The sequence below is a fragment of the Canis lupus genome, chromosome 27, assembly GCF_011100685.1.
Source record: "Canis lupus familiaris isolate Mischka breed German Shepherd chromosome 27, alternate assembly UU_Cfam_GSD_1.0, whole genome shotgun sequence".
Taxonomy (NCBI): Eukaryota; Metazoa; Chordata; class Mammalia; order Carnivora; family Canidae; genus Canis; species Canis lupus.
Window position 1 is genome coordinate 39,611,952 of NC_049248.1, and position 19,239 is coordinate 39,631,190.

The following is a 19,239-nucleotide window of genomic DNA, read 5'->3' on the forward strand; positions in this document are numbered from 1 at the left end:
ATCTTTTAAAAAAATGAAAATAAAAATAAAGTGACTCCTGAGGGATTGATAGTTCAGGCGGGTCAGCCACATGGGATATGTTTACGTGAGCTGAATTGGGATGAGGGATGGTGTCTTAGGGTAATCAGGTTAGCTGTAACATACAACCTGCAAATCTCAGGGGTTTTTAGCACAACAAAGTTTGCATTTTTCACTCCAGGAGGACAGAGTGGTTTTGTTCCATTCATTCATTCATTCAGTCATTCATTCATTCAGGGGTCCCAGGCTCCTTCCATCATGTAGTGCTGCCATCTTCAACATGTGACCTCATGGGACGCCTGGATGGCTCAGCGGTTGAGCTGAGGGTGTGATTCCAGGGTCCCACCTCGGGCTCCCCGCAGGAAGCCTGCTTCTCCCTCTGCCTGTGTCTCTTCCTCTCTCTCTGTCTCTCATGAATAAATAAATAAAATCTTTAACAACAACAACAACAAAAACCCAAAAAAACAAAGACATGTGGTCTCCTAAATCATGACAGGATGGAAATAGGGAATTGAGGACGCATGGAAGATTTTTATAGGTCCAGCCTGGAAACGCATTGCTTTTGCGTTGATTCCATTCCATTGTCCAGAGCTCAATCCCATGGCATCAGTTTGACTGCAAGGACACTGGGTCGTGTTCCAAGTGCAAATTTAGTGGGTAATGTGCCAGAAGAAGAGTCCCTAATGGTGAGCATTAGTGAGCAGGGGCAATGCCTATCTGTCTTGTGGGGGGAGTGGGCAGTGATGTCTGTGTTGGCTTGGGATGGGAGCATGCTCTCTGAAAGCACCTCGGAAAGACAGCTGATGTGGGAGGACGTGTATATGCGGGCACACTCATATGTTGTGCAGAACACAAAGAATCCTCCCATTCTTTCCCATTGTCATGATCTTTCTCCAGACAGGATCTTAGTTATCTCACACCTTACCACTGAAACAGTCTCATGGGTGCTCTCTCTTCTACAATTTTCCTTAAAAAAAAAAAAAAAAAAAAAAAGATTTTATTTATTTATTCATGAGAGACACAGAGAGAGAGGCAGAGAGAGAAGCTGGCTCCCTGCAGGGAGCCCCATGCAGGCCTCGATTCCTGGGACCCCGGGATCATGCCCTGAGCCCAAGGGAGGTGCTCAACCGCTGAGAACCTCCAGGAGTCCCTCTTCTACAATTTTCTTGTCCCGTCAAATCTAACCTGGATATCACAGTCTCAATAGTCTTCCTATGACCTGGCTTATGTCATGCTACTCCTGTTCAATGAGAACAACAACAACAGTCTTAAGAACAGTGAAAATACCTTGTGGGGTTACTGTGTTGAGTGCTCTCACTGCAGTATGTCAATCTATCCAAATGGTTACAACAAGCCTACAAGCTATCACCATCCTTCCCATTATCCAGACAGAGCAACAGGGGCCGGGAGCCTCCTGGGCCATCGCAGGAGCCACTAGCCACAGGGGGGCCATTTCAATTAAAATGAAAAACAATTAAACACTCAGCTCCTCCGTCACACTAGCCTCATACCAAGCACTCAGGAGCCACATGTGTGTAGTAGCTACCATTTTGGAGAGCACAGACCTGGAGTATTTTCTTGGCAGAAAGTCAGAAAATTTCTGGTGAGTTACGAGAACCCGCTGGGGGTCACACAATAAGTGGTGACCCCATCGGAGTGTAAAGGCTTTCAACAGCTCCATATTGCCTCTACAACCAAGAAGAAAGTTCAGCCTGCCCTTAACGTTTTCCTACGACCCAGGCCAGCTACAGTTAGTCTCATTAATTTCTTGCACGATCTCCTACTGCACAGTCACGCATTTGCTCAGTCCTCCCCCTATGTTCACTCATAATATCTTCACTCTCCTCGTTTCTGTCTGCCCAGTTAAGTAATTCCTATATAACCTTTAAGGTTCAAATAACTGCAATATTTGTCGGTTCCGTTCCTTTTTTTCTATTCTCTCTCTCTCTTTTTTAAGATTTTATTCATTTATTCATGAGAGATACAGAGAGAGAGAGAGAGAGAAAGGCAGAGTCACAGGTAGAGGGAGAAGCAGGCTCCATGCAGGGAGCCTGACGTGGGACTCGATCCCGGGACCCCAGGATCACACCCTGGGCCCAAGGCAGGTGCCAAACTGCTGGGCCACCCAGGGATCCCCCTTTTTTTCCATTCTCACTCTCTCAGCCTCAACCACCTTTCAGCCCCCCTGCGTCTCTTGCCACGGCAGCTGTACTGCTGCAGCTAATCATACCAGCTGAGTACCTACTATGTGCCAGGCACTCTTTTAAGCACTGAGTCCTTGTCGCAACACATGAAGTAGCTATCCTTGCTGTACCCATTTTGCAGATGAGATCACTAAGGCCCAGCGAGTGCATGGACTCGTCCGAATGAGCTCTCTGCTTCTAGTCTTTTCTCAGGCAGCGCATCCTCAGGCTATTACCCTGGCCACATTTCTAGAATGCAGAGCCCTTATTCCCCTCCCCTTAGCAGAGCACAAAGGCCCTTTATGTTCAGAACATTTTTAACTTTGGAACCTACCACTCCACCCACAGACCACAAACTATTTACAGTTTCCCCTAATCTGCCATGTTATTTCTTCCCTCTGGGCCGCACACATGCTGTTCCCACCACCTGGAGTGTTAGCCCAGCCAGCAGCACTGAAGCCATCCGTGGCACTGGGCTCTGGACCATGGGGCTCACTCCCTTTTCTGATTGCATCACTGGCTTCTAAAGAAGGCCTGAGTGCTGAGCTCATCACATGAAAATTACTTCTCATTAAATAATACACTTCCAAAATTCAAATTTAATAAGCCATGGGTGGAGTCTGGGGTCTTTCTTATTTTTTTTTTCTTTTCTCTTTTTTTTAAGAAGCTCCCTGACTATTCTAAAGTAAGGCAAGTGTGGATTACACCGGTTTACAACCCTCCTTGGGCAACCCATCATGCCCTGCTCGGACTTCTAATGACGATCACCTTTGTCATTATTTAATGCTTACCTCTCATTCACCGCCTTCATCTATCCAACAATGTTCATTAAGGGGCTACAAGGTACGAGGCACATTTCTAAGGGGTTCATGTGAACCAAAGTGGTACAGTCCTTTCAGAGTTTACATTCTGTGATAGTGCTTCCCTAAAATGTCCATATCCTTGTCTCCAAAATTTGTGAATATGTTACTTTACATGGCAAAAGAGGTTTTGCTGATGTGATTAAGTTAAAGATCTTGAGGTGGAAAAATTAGCTTGGATTTTCCAGGGTTTTTTTTTTTTTTTAAAGATTTTTTTTATTTCTTGGGGATCCCTGGGTGGCGCAGCAGTTTAGCGCCTGCCTTTGGCCCAGGGCGTGATCCTGGAGTCCTGGGATCAAGTCCCACATTGGGCTCCCTGCATGGAGTCTGCTTCTCCCTCTGCCTGTGTCTCTGCGTCTCTCTCTCTGTTTGTCTCTCGAATAAATACATAAAATCTTTTTTATAAATAAATAAATAAAATCTTTTTTTAAAGAAGATTTTATGTATTTATTCATGAGACGGAGAATTCTTGAAAGGGAGAGGCAGGGAGAGAGGATCTCAAGCATGGAGCCCCATTCAGGGACTTAATCTCAAGACCCTGAGATCATAACCTGAGCCAAAACTAAGAGTCGGACACTTAAACAACTGAGCCACCCAGGTGTCCCAAATGATCCAGATCCTCAGTTGCGAGGGTCCTTACGAGGGAAGAGGGAGGCAATGGAATCATCAGTAGAGAAGAGGTGACAACAGTAGCAGAGGTCAGAGTAATGTGATTGTTAGCTTTGAAGATGAAGGAAGAGGGCCATGAGTCCAGGAATGTGGGTGGTTATAGAAGCTGGAAAAAGGCAAGGAAATAGACTCTCCCCTCCAGCCCCCCAGAAGCAAGGCAGCCTTGCCATCTCCTTGATTTAAGCCCAGTGAGACCCACTGTTGGACCTTGATCCGCAGAACTGCGGGATAATAAATAGGTGTTGCTTTAAGCCATTAGATTCGTGGTGATTGTTACAGCAGCAAAAGGAAACTGATACAGAGACTGGCTACCTATTTTGTGCAGGTATGTGATGGACCCCCCCCCCCCCCCACTAGATTACAGGTGCTTGAGGGCTCTGTGTTCTGTTTGATTTTCCCTCTCAGCTCCGGGTATGAAGCTGGGCTCACAGAGGAAGCTCAATATACTCCTGCTATAGATTCTGAGAGTGGGGCAGGTGGTTGGTAGGGATTTGGGGTGGGGGATGAAGGGTATAGGCCGGGAAGGAAGGGGAAGGTGTCCGCGTGGAAGAGGTGTTTGAGGTTCCGCGGGGGTGGTCTCAGCGCAGGGGTTCTCAAACATCGGTCAGTGGGAAGGATCCTCGGAGATGCGCCTGTAAAGTCTGGGGGAGGGGGGATCCCTGGGTGGCGCAGCGGTTTAGCGCCTGCCTTTGGCCCAGGGCGCGATCCTGGAGACCCGGGATCGAGTCCCACGTCAGGCTCGCGGTGCATGGAGCCTGCCTCTCCCTCTGCCTGTGTCTCTGCCTCTCTCTCTCTCTCTCTCTCTCTCTCTCTGTGACTATCATAAAAAAAAAAAAAAAATTAAAAAAAAAAAGTCTGGGGGAGGGAATCTGGTGGGTGGGCGCAGGGTGGCAGGAACCCTATTCGCTGTGTACTTGCGTGCTTCCTAATTTTTATATCGAGAAATTTAAGTTTTATTATTATTATTTAAGATTTTATTTATGTATTCATGGGAGACCCAGAGAGAGAGGCAGAGACACAGGCAAAGGGAGAAGCAGGCTCCCTGCAGGGAGCCCGACGCGGGACCGATCCCGGGTCTCCAGGGTCACGCCCTGAGCCGAAGGCAGGTGCTCAACCGCCGAGCCACCCCGGTGCCCCCGAGAAATTTACATTTTAAACGAGAATCGTATTCAAAGAGAAACATTTTCAAGTCACCGGGGCCGCAAGTGGCTCGTGTGTATATCGGTTTCCGGGCCCCGCCCAGCCCCGAAGGTCGTGACCCGGTAAGTCTGGGGATGCGCCCCCGAACCTGCTTTTTTTTTTTTTTTTTTTGCGAGGGACCCCCCCGCCCCTCCCCATCCCGGACGGCGCGGCGGCCCCGGGAGGTCACCTCGGCCCTCGGGCGGGCGGCGGGCGGCCTCCGGCCGGGGAGGGCGCTGTGCCGGCGGCGCGGGGGGCGGGCGGGGGCGGGCGCGGGGCGGAGCGGAGCGCGGGCCGGCGGCGGCTCCCGGCTCGGGCTCCGGCTCCGGCTCCGGCTCCGGCTCCCGCTCCGGCTCCCGCCCGCCCTGCACCTGCGACCCCGCGGCGCTCGCCCTCCGCCCGGCGCCCGCGGCCCCATGGCCCCGTCCCGCCTGCAGCTCGGCCTCCGCGCCGCCTACTCCGGCCTCAGCTCCGCGGCCGGCTTCTCCATCTTCCTCGTCTGGACCGTGCTGTACAGGCAGCCGGGCACCGCGGCCATGGGGGGGCTCGCAGGTACCCGGGGCGCGTGCGCGGGGCCCGGGGCGCGGGGTGGGGGTGCTGCTGGCCCCAGGCCGCCCGTGGGCAGCGCAGGCCCCGCGCGAGTGCCCGCCCCGCGACCGCGTCCTCCCCGCGCCCGCCGCACCGCGCCTGTGCCCGGGCACCTCGGCGCCGCGAGCGCCCTCCCCCGGGGGCCGGAGGGCCGGGGGGCCGGGGGTCCCCGGGGAGGAGGGCGGGACCCACCCCCTGCCGAGGCCCCGCGGAGCCCAACCACCCGGGCACCCCCACCCCCACCCCCGCGTCCGTGCCCCTTGCGCCCCGCCCAGGGGGCTCCCGGCCCAGGCGTGCGGGACCAGCGCGCGCTGCCCCGTCTGGGCTTCAAGGGGCACAGGGGGGCCGCCGGGGTGGCTCAGCCGTGCAGCGGCTGCCTTTGGCTCAGGGCGTGATCCCGGAGACCTGGGATCGAGTCCCCGGGATCGAGTCCCCCAGGATCGAGTCCCCCGGGGATGGAGTCCCACATCAGGGAACCTGCTTCCCCTTCTGCCTGTGTCTCTGCCTCTCTCTCTCTTTCTCTCTCTCTCTGTGTCTCTCATGAATAAATAAATAAAATCTTATTTTTAAAAAAAAGGGGGGGAGCGCAAAGGGAGGCAAGTGCTAGAGTGAGAGAGCGCCAGGGTGCTGCCTGAGGCGGGGTCCTCCCCGATGCTGTGTCTTCACTGTGCACCTTCGGGCACCCATGGGCCTCTCTGTGTTGTAGAATCGGGTGAAGACAAAACATTATTCCTACTCGCTAGCATTTCCCCCCCTAATACTTTCTGTGTGTCATCATCATCTTATTTCCATCTTATTTCATCTTTGCACGGGTCCTAAGCAGTAGGCATTATTGTCGTGCCCATTTCACGGATAAGGCATTAAACTGAGGGTTAGAGTAAATAAATGGCTTGCCCAGGGTTACACAGCTACCTGAAATAACATGCGTGGGAAAAGAACTTTGGGAAAAAATACATGCAAGGGTATTACTTGTACATATGGAGATCCCATTCCATTACAAAAAATCCTCTGCCCAAAAGAAGCCCTAAATGGACTCGCTGAAAATAACTGGATTTCCTCATAGCCCCCAAGCCTCCTGAGTGCCTTCCCTGGGTAAAGAAGGAATGGGAGGTGGCATTTCTCTTAAAAGAGGGGTGTGCATAGCCACAGTCTGAGCAACACCAGAGACCTTGGGGGGCACCCTGGCTGGGATGCTCTCCTGCCCCCCCCACCTGTGGGTTCCTGTCCTCCCTGGAGACAGCCAGCCCAGGGTTGCTCCGATATCTACAGACCCCTGGTCCCCTGTCCCCGCACCCCCTGCTGCTACTGTGCTCCTCAGGGGTCCCCGCACCCCCTGCTGCTACTGTGCTCCTCAGGGGTCTCTCCTTGTGGCTTTGTGTTGTAGTCCCGTAGGCCCTGCTGCTTTCTGTTGGGAAGGCCGTGTCTTCAGGCGACGTCCTGTGGCTGTACTGCCGCCTGAGAGGAAGGGGCTGGTTGGGGCCGAGGAGGGAAGGCCGTCCCTGGGATCTGGGATCAGAGCTGGTGTGTTTGAGTCCGGCCGGGTAGAGCTGAGCCCTTCCTAGCCACACGACCTTGAGCACGTCCATGCCTCCCGGGCCTCAGTTTCCTCCTCGCTGTAAGGAGCGGGAGGAGATACCACTGAAAGAGATGATCTCGGAGAGCCCCTCCAGGTTGGCAGTAGTGAGTCTAGAACGCTCTGCGGCGTTCATCCCACAGCTGCCTCCTAGGAGGCTGTGGTAAAGGCCCTGTACCTTGGGCTCCAGGGAGTATGAGCTTTCCTTCTGACCCAGACTCTGCTCTCTCTTCCTCCCCGAAGGCTTCGCTTAGCCCCTGAGGCCCACCGAGCCACCTGCAGGGAGAGGTGTGAGGGCAGCAAGCAGCTGAAGCAGGGTCCTGACGCCTCCCTGACAGTCTGGCCTTCCAGACAACCAGGAGGTGGCAATGGAAGAGCAAAGCCACTTGGTGGTGGTGGTGCAGCGGGCGGGCGGAGGGGTGGCCAGGTCAGAGCCACGGGCCCTCTCCACCCTGAGTGGGTTCTGGGAAAGTCTGTAGCCAGGCAGCCTCCTTCCTCTTTTAGGGGTGAAGCATCAGCAGATTTACTGACTTGTGAGCACCCCACTTCTGACTTGGCACTTTCCAGCCCAGAAGCTGCTGAGTCACCAGAAGCCAGCCCCAGCATGCTCCTTCTCCCCTGCAAATGAGGCAGGGGCGATGGGATGCTGGTTTCTGAGGCAGGGTCAGCCCTGGAGTCCCTGGGGTCCCTGGGGCCAATGGGAAGAGTGTTCCTGGGTGGAGACCTACTGTCTCCCATCCTCATGGGTGTCTGGTTTGGAGGAAAGCCACTTGCAGAGAAAATAGTTTTGCTGTGGGAATCCTGGGGAAACACGGACTCTCGCTCCAGATCTAGTAGACCAAAGAAAGGTGGAAAGAATAGAAAAAAATGTTTAGTTTTATTTATTTATTCATGAGACACAGAGAGAGGCAGAGACATAAGGAGAAGCAACATCCCAGTGGGGAGCCCGATGTGGGACTCGATCCCGGGACCCCAGAATCACCACCTGAACCAAAGGCAGATGCTCAACCACTGAGTCACCAAGGCATCCCGGAAAGAATAGAGAATTTGCCCCAGAGGCCTAAATGGCTTTGTGTTCTCCCTCTGGGAGGGAGAGGGGTCCTGGGGCTCCGGGCCTTGCTTTTCCCCAGGGCTGGTGTAGAGGGCAGGGGTTCAAGAACAGAGTGGGGCCCTGGACCAGGGTTCCACTTGTCTGAGTGTCTCTGTGGGCTCCTCTGGCCCCTCCCCGCTCCTCACCTCCAACCCAGCCACTGGTGAGACGCTCACCGACCAACTCTGCTCCGTCCTTGCCCTTGGTCTGCCAGCTGCGAGCCCACCAAAGCGGTGGGGTGGGTGGGGTGAGGGCTGGCGTGGCCATGCAGCCGGGTGGGCCTGCGGAGCTGTCCGTTCTGCCCTGAGTAGCCCAGCGTGTTGTAGGAAGAGAGCGAAGCTGAGACACCGTTGCTTCTTTTTTTTTTTTAATTTTATTTATTTATTTATTTATGATAGTCACAGAGAGAGAGAGAGACAGAGAGAGAGAGGCAGAGACACAGGCAGAGGGAGAAGCAGGCTCCATGCACCAGGAGCCCGATGTGGGATTCGATCCCGGGTCTCCAGGATCGCACCCTGGGCCAAAGGCAGGCGCCAAACCCCTGCACCACCCAGGGATCCCGACACCGTTGCTTCTGGCGTGAGGTGTGGGAGGGGACCAGCTGGGGCTCCTGCTCCTTCACCGACCACCTGTGGGGAGGTCCCTGTTCGAAGGAAGGTGGTGGGAGCCCGGGCTGGTGGGAACTGGCCTGCTTCCAGAAGTGGCTTGTGTTTATCTGGAGGCAAGGCCTGTGCACAGGGGAAGTGAGAGGTGGTTAAGGTTGTGCCTGCTTATTAACGAAGAACTGGTATGTGGAACCCCCAAAATGGCCATCTCCCTTTTCCTGGTACGTGGGTGTACGCCCGGGGCGGGAGGGCCTGGGGGCACAGCTGCAGCACGGCCAGTGGACTAACATGTGGCATTTGTGCAGGCCCCTATTTCAGCATTTCCTAACCCAGAAATTGCTGAGTCACAGAGGAATTACTCTGACCTCTTTAGTGTTCTCCTAAGCTGGCTCCAGAATCTTGGAGCGGTAAAGGATCCCAGAGCTCATGTCCCCCAGCCCTCCATGGCCAACTGGGGAGACGGGGCACGTGGAGCCATCCCAGGCAGATGCCCATCCGACTGTTCCTCGGACGCGCTCAGAACAATATGCCTTCTTCCTAGGGCCCTTTAAGAACCCAAACAGAATGCCCAGATGAGCACTTAGGATGCATGTGGGGGGTTTGGGAAATGCTTCTGAGAAGGGCCGCTGCCACATGCTCCGGGTCGTAGAAGATATAAGGGGAAGCCGTGAGATTATAACTCTGTCCACCTCCAGCTTCCTGTCTAGGCAGGGATGGAGATGCTTGTTCTGGCTCACCCTGACCTCAGGGGTGGAGGGACCCAGGTTCCAGGCCCCTGACCCGCAGAAAGTTGGGGTGGGGACGGGCAAAGCCTGGAGAGTATGGGTCCAACAGGGTGGGATGGGGCCCGGGCCTGGCAGGGCCCGAACCCTCGCTAGCGGGGAACCCCTGAGGTGGTCACATTTCCAGGCTGGCAGGACCCTTGGGCTCACCCATTTCTAGAAGTGGAAGCACTAAGGTTGTAAGAGGTCACGAGCAGCACAGCTGTGCCAGGCCCCAGACTTCCTGGCTCATAGTCCCGTGGCTCACGGTCCTGTGCCAGGCCGCCCGAATTGTGACAGCTTCTGAGCTGATAGCCAGAGCAGGGTTCTGTGATAATGCCGCCCACCTAACTGGGGAAAAAAAAAAAAAAAAAAAAGAAAGAAAGAAAAGAAAAAGGAAAGGAAAGAAGTATTTGGGGCATATAAAAAAGGACAGGTGATTTAATGAACTCCCTTATACTTAGCACCTGGCCTAAGAAATAAACTCACAGATTCAGTCAGAGCACTCTCCCACCGCCAATCTCCCATCTACTTTCCTTCCGTCTTTCCCTTGCCCAAGAAAACCACTTTCCCCATCCAGATATCCACCCTTGCTATGCACATATGCTACGCTGCGTTTAGTGTGTGTGGCTGCCTTTAAAAAAAAAAAAATTATTTATTTATTTGACAGAGAAAGCGGGTGGAGTGGCAGGCAGAGGGAGAAGCAGGCTCCCTGCTGAACAGGGAGCCTGGCTCGGCTTGATCCCAGGGCCCCGGGGTCATGACCTGAGCCGAAGGCAGACGTTTAACTGACCGAGCCACCCAGCCACTCTGCAGCTGCCTCTTTGAGACATCTCCTGATTCCTGGGATCCAGCAGCCCGTGTAGCCCCCCCACACGTAGACCACTTGCAGCTGGCCCTGCCTCTTTCCTCATTCCTCCCTTGCTGGGACCCTGTGGCCCTGCTCCGGACCCTTGCCAATGGGACTGGTATTTGTTCTATTCTTGGGGCCGTGCCGGCAGGCACAGCCTGGCACAGAGGGCATCATTGTACTGGCTGAGTGGCAGCTGGCTTTGTAGGGGAAGTGCCCGGCCAGGCCCAGAGGGCAGACCCTGGAGAGGCGGGGGGCGTCTGGTTTGCCCTCTCTGCAAACTGGAAGGAGTGACATGGGGTCTGGTGACGAGCAAGGCCACTTGGGTGCTGGGTGGCCTTGGGGGTCTCAGTGCTGGGCCTCTTCACTCTGCAAGACCAGTCCGTGGGGTTCTGAAAGGGCCCCGCTGGCCAAGAGTTCAGCCCCAGGCCCCTGAGGGCCATGTAGAACCGGAGCATCTGGGGAGTCCGCCGCTTCCCACCTCTGGGCCCTCGGTAGGTGGGCGCAGGTTCCTGGGAAGCAGGCTGGCTGCCGTGATGCCCAGACCTTCCCATGTCAGGACCTCTTTACACCCCTGGAAAGTAGTGAAGCCCCAAGGAAATTTTGTTGATGTGGGTTATATCTATTGATCTGTACCACACTAGAAATTAAGACCCAGAACATTGTCAAGCATTCCAAAGTAAATATTGAAAATAACATTGCAGGACACCTGAGTGGCTCAGGGGTTGAGCACCTGCCTTCGGGTCAGGGTGTGATCCTGGATTCTCAGGATTGAGTCCCACATGGGGCTCCCTGCATGGAGCCTGCTTCTCCCTCTGCCTGGGTCTCTGCCTCTCTCTCTCTCTGTGTCGCTCATGAATAAATAAAAAAAAATAACATTGCGTTAGCATAAAATAACATCCCCGTGTAAGAAATAGTCATGTTTAAGACAAAAAAAAAAAAAAAGAGGGAGAAGAATGGCATGCTTCCCAATTTTTGCAAGTCACTTTAGTATCTGGCTTACCAGAAGACAGCTAGATTCTCTTATCTGCGTTTGCCTCCAAGTGCTGTGATGCCAGAGGCCGCGTAGCCTCCAGAACACTCCACTCCGCAGTCAGGAAGCAGCGAGAGTGGAAGGCCACCTTATCTCAGCATTAGTCAGCTAGCAGCCCTGGCCTCGGGGACCCAAGGGTCCCAGGGGCCCCTGAGGCCCCTGGGCTGAAGGCAGCGGGAGGGGGAGAGGGGAAGGGCGGCCCCCCCCAGCTGACCAGCCTGTCCCCCGGCAGGTGTGCTGGCGCTGTGGGTGCTGGTGACGCACGTGATGTACATGCAGGATTACTGGAGGACCTGGCTCAAGGGACTGCGTGGCTTCTTCTTTGTGGGCGTCCTCTTCTCGGCCGTGTCCGTGGCCACCTTCTGCACCTTCCTCGTGCTGGCTGTCACCCGACACCAGAGTGAGCGCTGTTGGGGCACTTGGGGGTTCACCTGGGATTCCCGTCCTGGTTCCAAAGCTTGTGTCCAAGGAACTTGGGAGGCCCGTGCCTGGGGGTTCTCACCGAGGGGGTAATGAGTACCCAGCCCCCTGGGTTGGAAAGGGCTCGGGGAACCCGGTGTCCTCTGCAGGTCAGCAGGCAGGGGTGTCCTGGATAGAGCCCCTGGGGGGAGTCCTCGAGCCCGGCTCTGGGGTGGGAGCGCCCCCTGGTGGCTGCGGCCAGCAAGTGGGCAAAGGCCCTCCGGGCCCCAGGAGTCTAGGGCTGGAAGCAGGGTGCAGGGGCGCTGGGTAACCCAGGGCCGAGCGCCCATCCAGGCCTGTCACTGGCCAGCCCTGACCTTCCCTCGTCCCCACGGCCTCCTGCCTGCAAACCCCGAAGGCCCTAAAACTGGCTAGCGCAGGCCACCTCTCCTGGAGGTTGTGGGGAGGGGTGGCCCTGGGCTTGCGGCCTGGTGGCAGGGGTCCAGGGCAAAGCCGGCTCAAGTCACCGTGGGGTTCCTCTCCCCTGCAGGCCTCACAGACCCCAACAGCTACTACCTCTCCTGCGTCTGGAGCTTCATTTCCTTCAAGTGGGCCTTCCTGCTGAGCCTTTACGCCCACCGCTACCGGGCTGACTTCGCCGACATCAGCATCCTCAGCGATTTCTGACCCAAGGGGTGAGGCTTCTGTCCCCTGGGGGTCCTCAGGACCTGGACTCGGCCTCTGAGGTACTGGGCAGGCCTACCACCCCCCCGGAGGCCCTAGATCTGCGGCAGAAGAAACACAGCAGGAGGACTGCCGTCTCCTAGGAAGCTGTCCTGCCCCCTTTGTGGGACACGCGGTGTGGGACACGCGGGTGCGGTGGAAACGGGTCCTTCCTGCCACGCGGCTCCCCATCGGCCTGGCTGGAGGGCAGCTTTAGACCTTTTCAGATGGATCTATTTTCTTAGCACTCAGTGAGAAAGCAAGCGGGGCCAGGGCAGTGAGTCAAGCGGTAGGGCAGGGAGCCTTGACCTCTGCCTGGGGGCGCTGTCTCTCAGGCCAGGCTGAGAACCTGGGAGGTCAGTTCAAGTAGAGACCTCTCAGCCCCGACCCCAACCCCCCATCCCATTGTCCTTTGAGGGCCGGATAGCTTAACTCCTCAGTCCCAGGGATGGCAACACTTGGCTCTCTTTTCCCCGAGGCCTGGGGACCGGAGTGGAGAGTGTAGTGTCCCCTCCCAGAGCGGGTCTCCCGTGAGTGTGCTAGAGCCGGTCATCTCCTTCAGCATCCCCAAGCCCTCTCTTTTACACACACACACCACACACCCCAAACAAAGCGGGACTCCCTGAATGAAGCCAGACTGAACGTCTGGGGAAGGTGCCCTGCCCCCCACCATGGTGCAGGCTGGCAGGAAACCCGCAAATCCGTGCCCGTGTACCTCCAGCCCTACATTTCTGTCACTTCTCACATGCATCACCCCTGGCCCCGAGACGTCCCCCCGCTCCCCTGCTCACTGCCCTCCGCCTAGAGCTTTCATCTTTTTAAATCTCCCTTCCGCAGGACAAAAATCTGCTTTTCTGCCATCTGGCACAAGGGCTCACCTAACTCGGGAGGGAGGGAGCTATTGTTACCTTTTTACGTTAGGTTGCCATTTTGCACGGTCTACCCTCTTCCCACCTGATGTGTCCTGCCCTTCAGCTCTTTGCCTTATCTGTGTCACTGTCACTTTAGCAGAAATACAGCGGCCATTTGTACCAGACAGCCTCTGGTGGTTCCTTGGGGGGTGGGAATCTTGTGGGGTGGGGGTTGGGGGTGCTGGGGGAGCGGGAAGCAGGAAGGGTGGTGGTGGTGGGTCTCTAGCTGCCTCGGGAAACCCATCTCCGTAGCTCACTGGTGCCCTGGAGGGCAGAGGAGGGACCACTGCCCCAGGGGCTGGAGGCCCTCTCCCTCTGGCCCCTCTTGGCATCAGGGAGCCCAGTAGCCTGGCTCTCAGCTCACCCCAGCCAGGGGTCGGGGGCATGCCCAGAGGCAGAGGCACAGCCTCAGCACCACCAGTGGCATTTCATGTCAGTCACCCAAGAGGCCAGGACAGACGGGAAGGGAGCTGAACCTGTTCCCCTTCATAGTCTCCTAGGCCGTGGGCTTGGGGCGAGGTCTGAGGTGATGAAGCTGCTCTTCCTGCCGGTCGGAGAAGCCTGGCTGGCTCAGAACTGTAAAGACAGGCCCCGGCAGCCTGGCACCTTCCTCTCCGGTGATTGGAGGAGCTTGTCCCGGCCTGTTGCCTCATGCATCGTCTCTTCTAGGCTCATTATATGTTAGGAAGTCATGATGCATTTGAGCAGGAAGGGGCCATAACAGAGTCTATTTCTGGAGCCTTTAGCTGATAAACAGAGGTCCCAGGAGGTGACGTGACTTACCTGAGCTCCCAGCTGGGACCTGAACCCAGGTAGGTCGGATTCACCACCCTCGGGGGATGCCTTCCCGGGTTGCGCGTCTCCATCCCACCCTCTCGGCAGGCCTGCTCTCTCTGGACTCAGCCCAAAGCGGCTGCCGCTCTATTACCCCCAGGTGGGGCAAGTGGGGACGGCCAGGGTGTGTTCAGAAGGGATTCTTTCTGCAAGGGAGCTGCCACGGAGGGGGGGAGCTGGAAGGGGGGCTGGAGGGGGGCTGGGCCCTTTCCCACAGTAAACGAGACGCGTGCGCACGAGGTACAGCTGTTCACCCACCGAACACCCCTCCTCCCCAGAGGCCCTTTCACAGGCATCTTTAAAGCAAATAAAACATTTATTGTTCAGATTTTTTTTCCTTTTTTTTTTCTTATTTTTTTTTCTTTTTTACAAAAACATGCATACATACACAGGGTATGGTGGTCCTGGGGAAGACACACACACACACACACACACACACACACACACACTCTCACACTCTCTCTCACACGCACACAAACACTTTCCTTCTTGGCCCCAGGCCAGGACCCCAGAAGCCTTGAAGACTTTGCCAGGGCAGCCTCCCCTCCCCTGTGTCTTGCATCCACTCTCCCACCCCTTTCCCCTCAGCCAGGCTAGTCCTATGTGGGGCAGGAGTGAGAGCTGGGTGAGGGAGACCCCAGAAAGAGAGAGGGCTCACGGAGGGGGGCGGTGACCGAGGGGCCCCTGGCGGTCACACTGTGCCGCTGAGGGGAGATGAAGAGTTTGGCACCATCGGCTCAGGAAGCACGGAACTCCCAGAGCACCTGTCGGCTCCGCCAGGGCACTGAGATGGCTGATGGAGGGGGGCCTGTGGCAGGGGCTGGGACCCGATGGGAGGCCTGCCGACCACTGCTCTCTCGGAAGGAGCTTTGTCTCCCTGCCCAGTGGCGGGGGTGGGGGGGGGGAGTGGGCAGGGGGGGGAAGCTTCCAGAGTCATCTGAGGAAGCAGGCAAGAGGGATGCCCCTGCACTCAGGGGTAAGGGACTCCCTGACTTCCCCCTCCCTCCCCCCGCCCCCATACTCCAGCTCAGCCCTCAGAGCCTAGGGAGGGCCACCCTGGCTGAGGCCAAGTTCACATTTCTGCGTGGAGCCTGGGGCCGTGTGCAAAGCCCAGGGTCTACGGAGCCATGAAGAATAGTGGTTATCGGTGGGCCCGACCGAGCTAGTCCTCCTCTGTGCAGTCCTGAGGGATGGGGCCCAGCCAGGGGCCTGGACCCCAAAGGGGTCGACTCTGTTCTTGAGAGAGCCCTACTGAGGTGGGGCTGGCTGCCCAGCTGGCCTCCTCCCCGGGTCCTCTTTGGTCCCTATCCTAGATGCAGGGCCCTGCTCAGGCTCCTTGGGGTGACTGGCAAGGGGCTGTGCTCTGGCCCCAACTACCTGCCCGAAGGCCCTCTGTAGACCCGGGGACTGGGTACTGTTGCCAGAGGCTAGAGGAGAACCAGGTCCGAAGGGCAGGGGTGGGCAGGCAAATCCGTTGTGAAGCCTTAGAGATTCATAGGCTCTTCCTCCTCCACCAGCTGTTCCGGGGGCCTGGAGGAGGGAGACACAAGGGTGGGGATGCTGGAGGGCCGGGGGCTGCATGCCGGGAAGCCGGGGAAGGCTGGGGTGGCCGTGCTGGGATCTGGGGTCATCAGGTAGGGAGGGTCCGAGGGGTGGAGAGGCTGTGTGGGCCGGGGGCCGGGCATTACCGCTCTTCAGCCAGGATGCCCACGGACAGGGATGCCAGTGCGGTCACTGCCTCCACTTCTTCTGTGTCGGCCCCTGGCACCCTGGGCACCCAGGAGTCTGGACAGGAAGCCAGGCGCTGCATGCAGCCCCAGTATTTACCTGGGCCAAGAAGCCGAGAGTCAGAAAGGGTTAGAGAAACAAGCCCCTCCACCCTGCCACACCGCGCATCCTAGACTGATGATACGAGGCTGGACCTCTCAAGGCCAAGGGCCCCCCGTCAGTGGGCGTATGGGCGTATCCTCAGTTTGGGGTCAGCGCTCTCCCTTGCCTCTACCCTCAACATAACACTTTCCCTCACTTGGCCCCCCGCAGCCCTGACAGGGTGAGCAGACCAGACCCGGTGGGGCTACGAAGAGGCCCCAGCAGGTGCCCGAGCCACTCTCCTACGCCTGCGGGCGAGAGCCCACCTCTGACCCATTCCCACAGCATGGGGTCCCTAAGAGCACCAGTAGAGCTCACTCTTCCCTAGATGGAGTCTATCTCAGACCACCTCACAGATCCCGAGCCCCAGCCTCCTGGAACACAGGGTGTCACTCATGCACAGCCCCCACGTGATGCTCAGCCCAACACATAGGACAGGACAGTGTGGGACGTGGGAGGGACATGGCACAGAGCTGACTGCCACCACGGCTGCTCTGTGGAGCCACCAGCAAGTCACCTACCCGCCCTGGGCTTCCACCACCCCCGCTAGCCATGGACATGACCATCCTGCCTACTGTTGTAGGCACATAACGTCCACAGGACATGCCCAGCCCAGAGCCTGGTCCCAGGGTGAAGACTCCACGCAAAGTGGAGCATCTTTATTGTTATGCACACTTCCCCTACTGGCCCTGGATGTGGGGAAATCGACTTCATTCGTTTTTGCATCCCTAGCAGTGAACGTGGGTCTTTACATTAAGTGCTCCATGGAGGTTAAAGGTGAAAATTCAAAATGCTTTCCATATGTAGGGTTATTTATTTATTTTTAAGTGGACTCCACACTGGGCACAGAGCCCAATGCAAGGCTTCAACTCATGACCCTGAGGCCAGACCTGGGCCAAAATCAAGAGTTGAATGCTGAACCGATGAAGCCACCCAGGCACCCCCAAATGTAGGGTTATTCTAAGCCCCCAAAGCAGGCAAAGCTCTCAAGATCCCCATGGACAGGACTGAGGGTCAAACTAGGATCCAGCGCTTTTGGCAAAAGGTCTATTGCTCCAGCCTGGCCCTGGCCTAGGGCTGAGGTTGGGGATGGGAGGCCGGTCCTGCCTTGAGGAGGCAGGGGGTCCCCCCTGATGGACTGATGGTCCTCACTGGATCCACCCGGAGGGCTCCAGGAGTACCCAACATGGAGAGGGAGGAAGTCCCGCCATTACTGTGGGGGTGATTCAGAGGAAGCCCACTGCTGCACAGCAGTGGAGCCCCCCGCCTGGTGGGCACTGGAGGCCATGGGGCCCGGGTTACTGAGGGCAGTAGCCCCTGGAGGTTCTCCCAAGTCTGGGGTCAGTGGGTGCCCTCTCTCTGTACTCACTGTGCACCCGGATCACGGCTTCCAAAGAGCGGATGGCGTTGAGGTTGGGTTTCTGTTTCCAGCCCTCTTCTGAGAGGGGATCCACCTACAATAGAAAACAGCCTATCAGCCCGTAGGGACGCACAGGCCCAGCTCTCTCCCACCGCCAAGGGCCCTGGCTTTCCAGGCACAAATACTCATGTGCTCCTGGCTCTGCCTAAGGCTGGAAACCCGGATCCTAGATCTGACCTGGGAAAGGGGCACCCCGTTGGTCCCCCTCGTTCTAGGCCTGCCACCCCTGCCCTACAGATGCACAGATGCGGGGGCTGGGGGGCAGCTTACCTTGTTGCCCAGAAGAGCAGCCACACAGGCCTCAGAAGCGTCACAGATGGCTGTGAGGTCGTGGCCACCTTCCAAGGCCAGCACCACCGCACCGCCCGCCAAGCTCATCAGCTGCTGCGTCATGTACCCAAAACCTAGACGGTTCGGTGGGGAGGAACAGGAGAGGCAGGGTGGAGGGCGTCCTCCTTTATAAATAATGATCAGATGCATACACCTCTACCGCTTCAAGGGCTTTCACGTGGACTCCTGGGTAAAACCTATCCTATGCCCCAGTCAAGGCCTGCAGAGCTTAAGGGACTTGCACCAGGCCCACAGCTACTAAGTGGCAGGGCCGGACGAGAAGCCAGGGCTTGGACTCCCGCCAGTCTTCCACTAAGCCTCACCATCTTGCCCTGGGGCCCAGCAGGCTGAGCGAGTCCCTCTGTTCTAAGAACACTGCTCCTCCCCATCCTCCCCCAGGGGAAGCTGCCAACCCAGCCGGGAATGGCACAACTGGGGTGTTTGTGGGGGGGAGAGAAGGGCCCTACGGCTGAGCTTTTTGGCCACCAGACTTAGTCCCCAGATGGTAGCTGAGGCCTCCCATGGTGACTGCCCTGGTCATGCAAAGGGTTCTGGGTAAGGCTCAGCTAGGAGGGCCCAGGGAATGCCAGGGCCAGCTGCCACACGCCAGTCCTTGTGACCCTGGGCCGGCCATTGCCACCTTCCGCTGGACTTGGCAGTGCCTCCCCTCCCGGCCTACCCCTCCTTCCCTCCATCTCCCCCCAGGCTGGGCTCTCCTTACACTTAGCGGAAACATGGTAGCCACCCAGTGGGGCTGGGTGACCCTCGGCAGCATCGAACCCAGCTGACACCAGGACCAGGTCCGGAGAGAACTCTCGGGCGATGGGCATCACGACCATCCTGTGAGGGTGCCAGATGCGGGGGCTCATCACTCTGTGCAGGGCTGCCAGGGGCAGAGGCCCCTCCCCACCAGATTTACTGTGGGTACCCTGCTCTTAGGACCCCAAGACACCCGATCGCCCAGCAGGATAAATGGATCCCTCTAACCTCCTTGACCTGGCTGGCCACCCATATCCCTAGCACAGCCTAAGGACTCGGCCACCCAGAGCTCTTCAATGGCAAAAGGCAGGAAGGAATCAAGGATGGGGCACCAAAGGGAAGGAAAGTGTGTGTGTGTAGGGGGGCACTGGTAGGGGTGCCTGGGGGGCACTGGGCAGCACCACAGTGGGAGCAGATCACGAAGCCTCAGGGACCGGAAACCACTGGTACTCAGCTGCTACCCACTTTGGACTGAGTTGACCGCACCTCACCCCTCGCCACCTGCGAGCTGACTCTCCTGAGGTCCTGGGCCATCCAGATCCATTCTTTCATCCTCTGCCCCTGCCATCCCCCTCAGCTGCCTCC

At 57.1% G+C, this 19,239-nt stretch overlaps 2 protein-coding genes across 7 annotated transcripts in view; one reads left to right on the top strand and one right to left on the bottom strand.

Moving 5' to 3' along the window:
- The first annotated feature begins 5,287 nt into the window (after nucleotides 1–5,287).
- On the top strand, nucleotides 5,288–13,567 carry SLC48A1 (solute carrier family 48 member 1). The gene is made up of 3 exons (XM_038577463.1): nucleotides 5,288–5,461; nucleotides 11,642–11,809; nucleotides 12,359–13,567. Exons 1-3 carry the CDS (start codon nucleotides 5,326–5,328, stop codon nucleotides 12,493–12,495), a joined length of 441 nt encoding a protein of 146 aa, XP_038433391.1. The 5' UTR covers nucleotides 5,288–5,325; the 3' UTR covers nucleotides 12,496–13,567.
- A 1,058-nt stretch (nucleotides 13,568–14,625) lies between these two features.
- The window catches only part of HDAC7 (histone deacetylase 7), a 37,737-nt gene continuing 33,123 nt past the window's right edge, over nucleotides 14,626–19,239 (bottom strand). For all 6 annotated transcript variants that reach the window (XM_038577458.1, XM_038577457.1, XM_038577461.1 and 3 more), the window contains 5 exons: nucleotides 18,617–18,735; nucleotides 17,836–17,969; nucleotides 17,515–17,599; nucleotides 15,965–16,103; nucleotides 14,626–15,806 (listed from right to left, as the gene is read on the bottom strand). In XM_038577458.1, coding sequence (XP_038433386.1) covers nucleotides 15,761–15,806; nucleotides 15,965–16,103; nucleotides 17,515–17,599; nucleotides 17,836–17,969; nucleotides 18,617–18,735 — 523 coding nt within the window. In that variant the 3' untranslated portion in view covers nucleotides 14,626–15,760. The remainder of the gene's footprint in view (nucleotides 15,807–15,964; nucleotides 16,104–17,514; nucleotides 17,600–17,835; nucleotides 17,970–18,616; nucleotides 18,736–19,239) is intronic.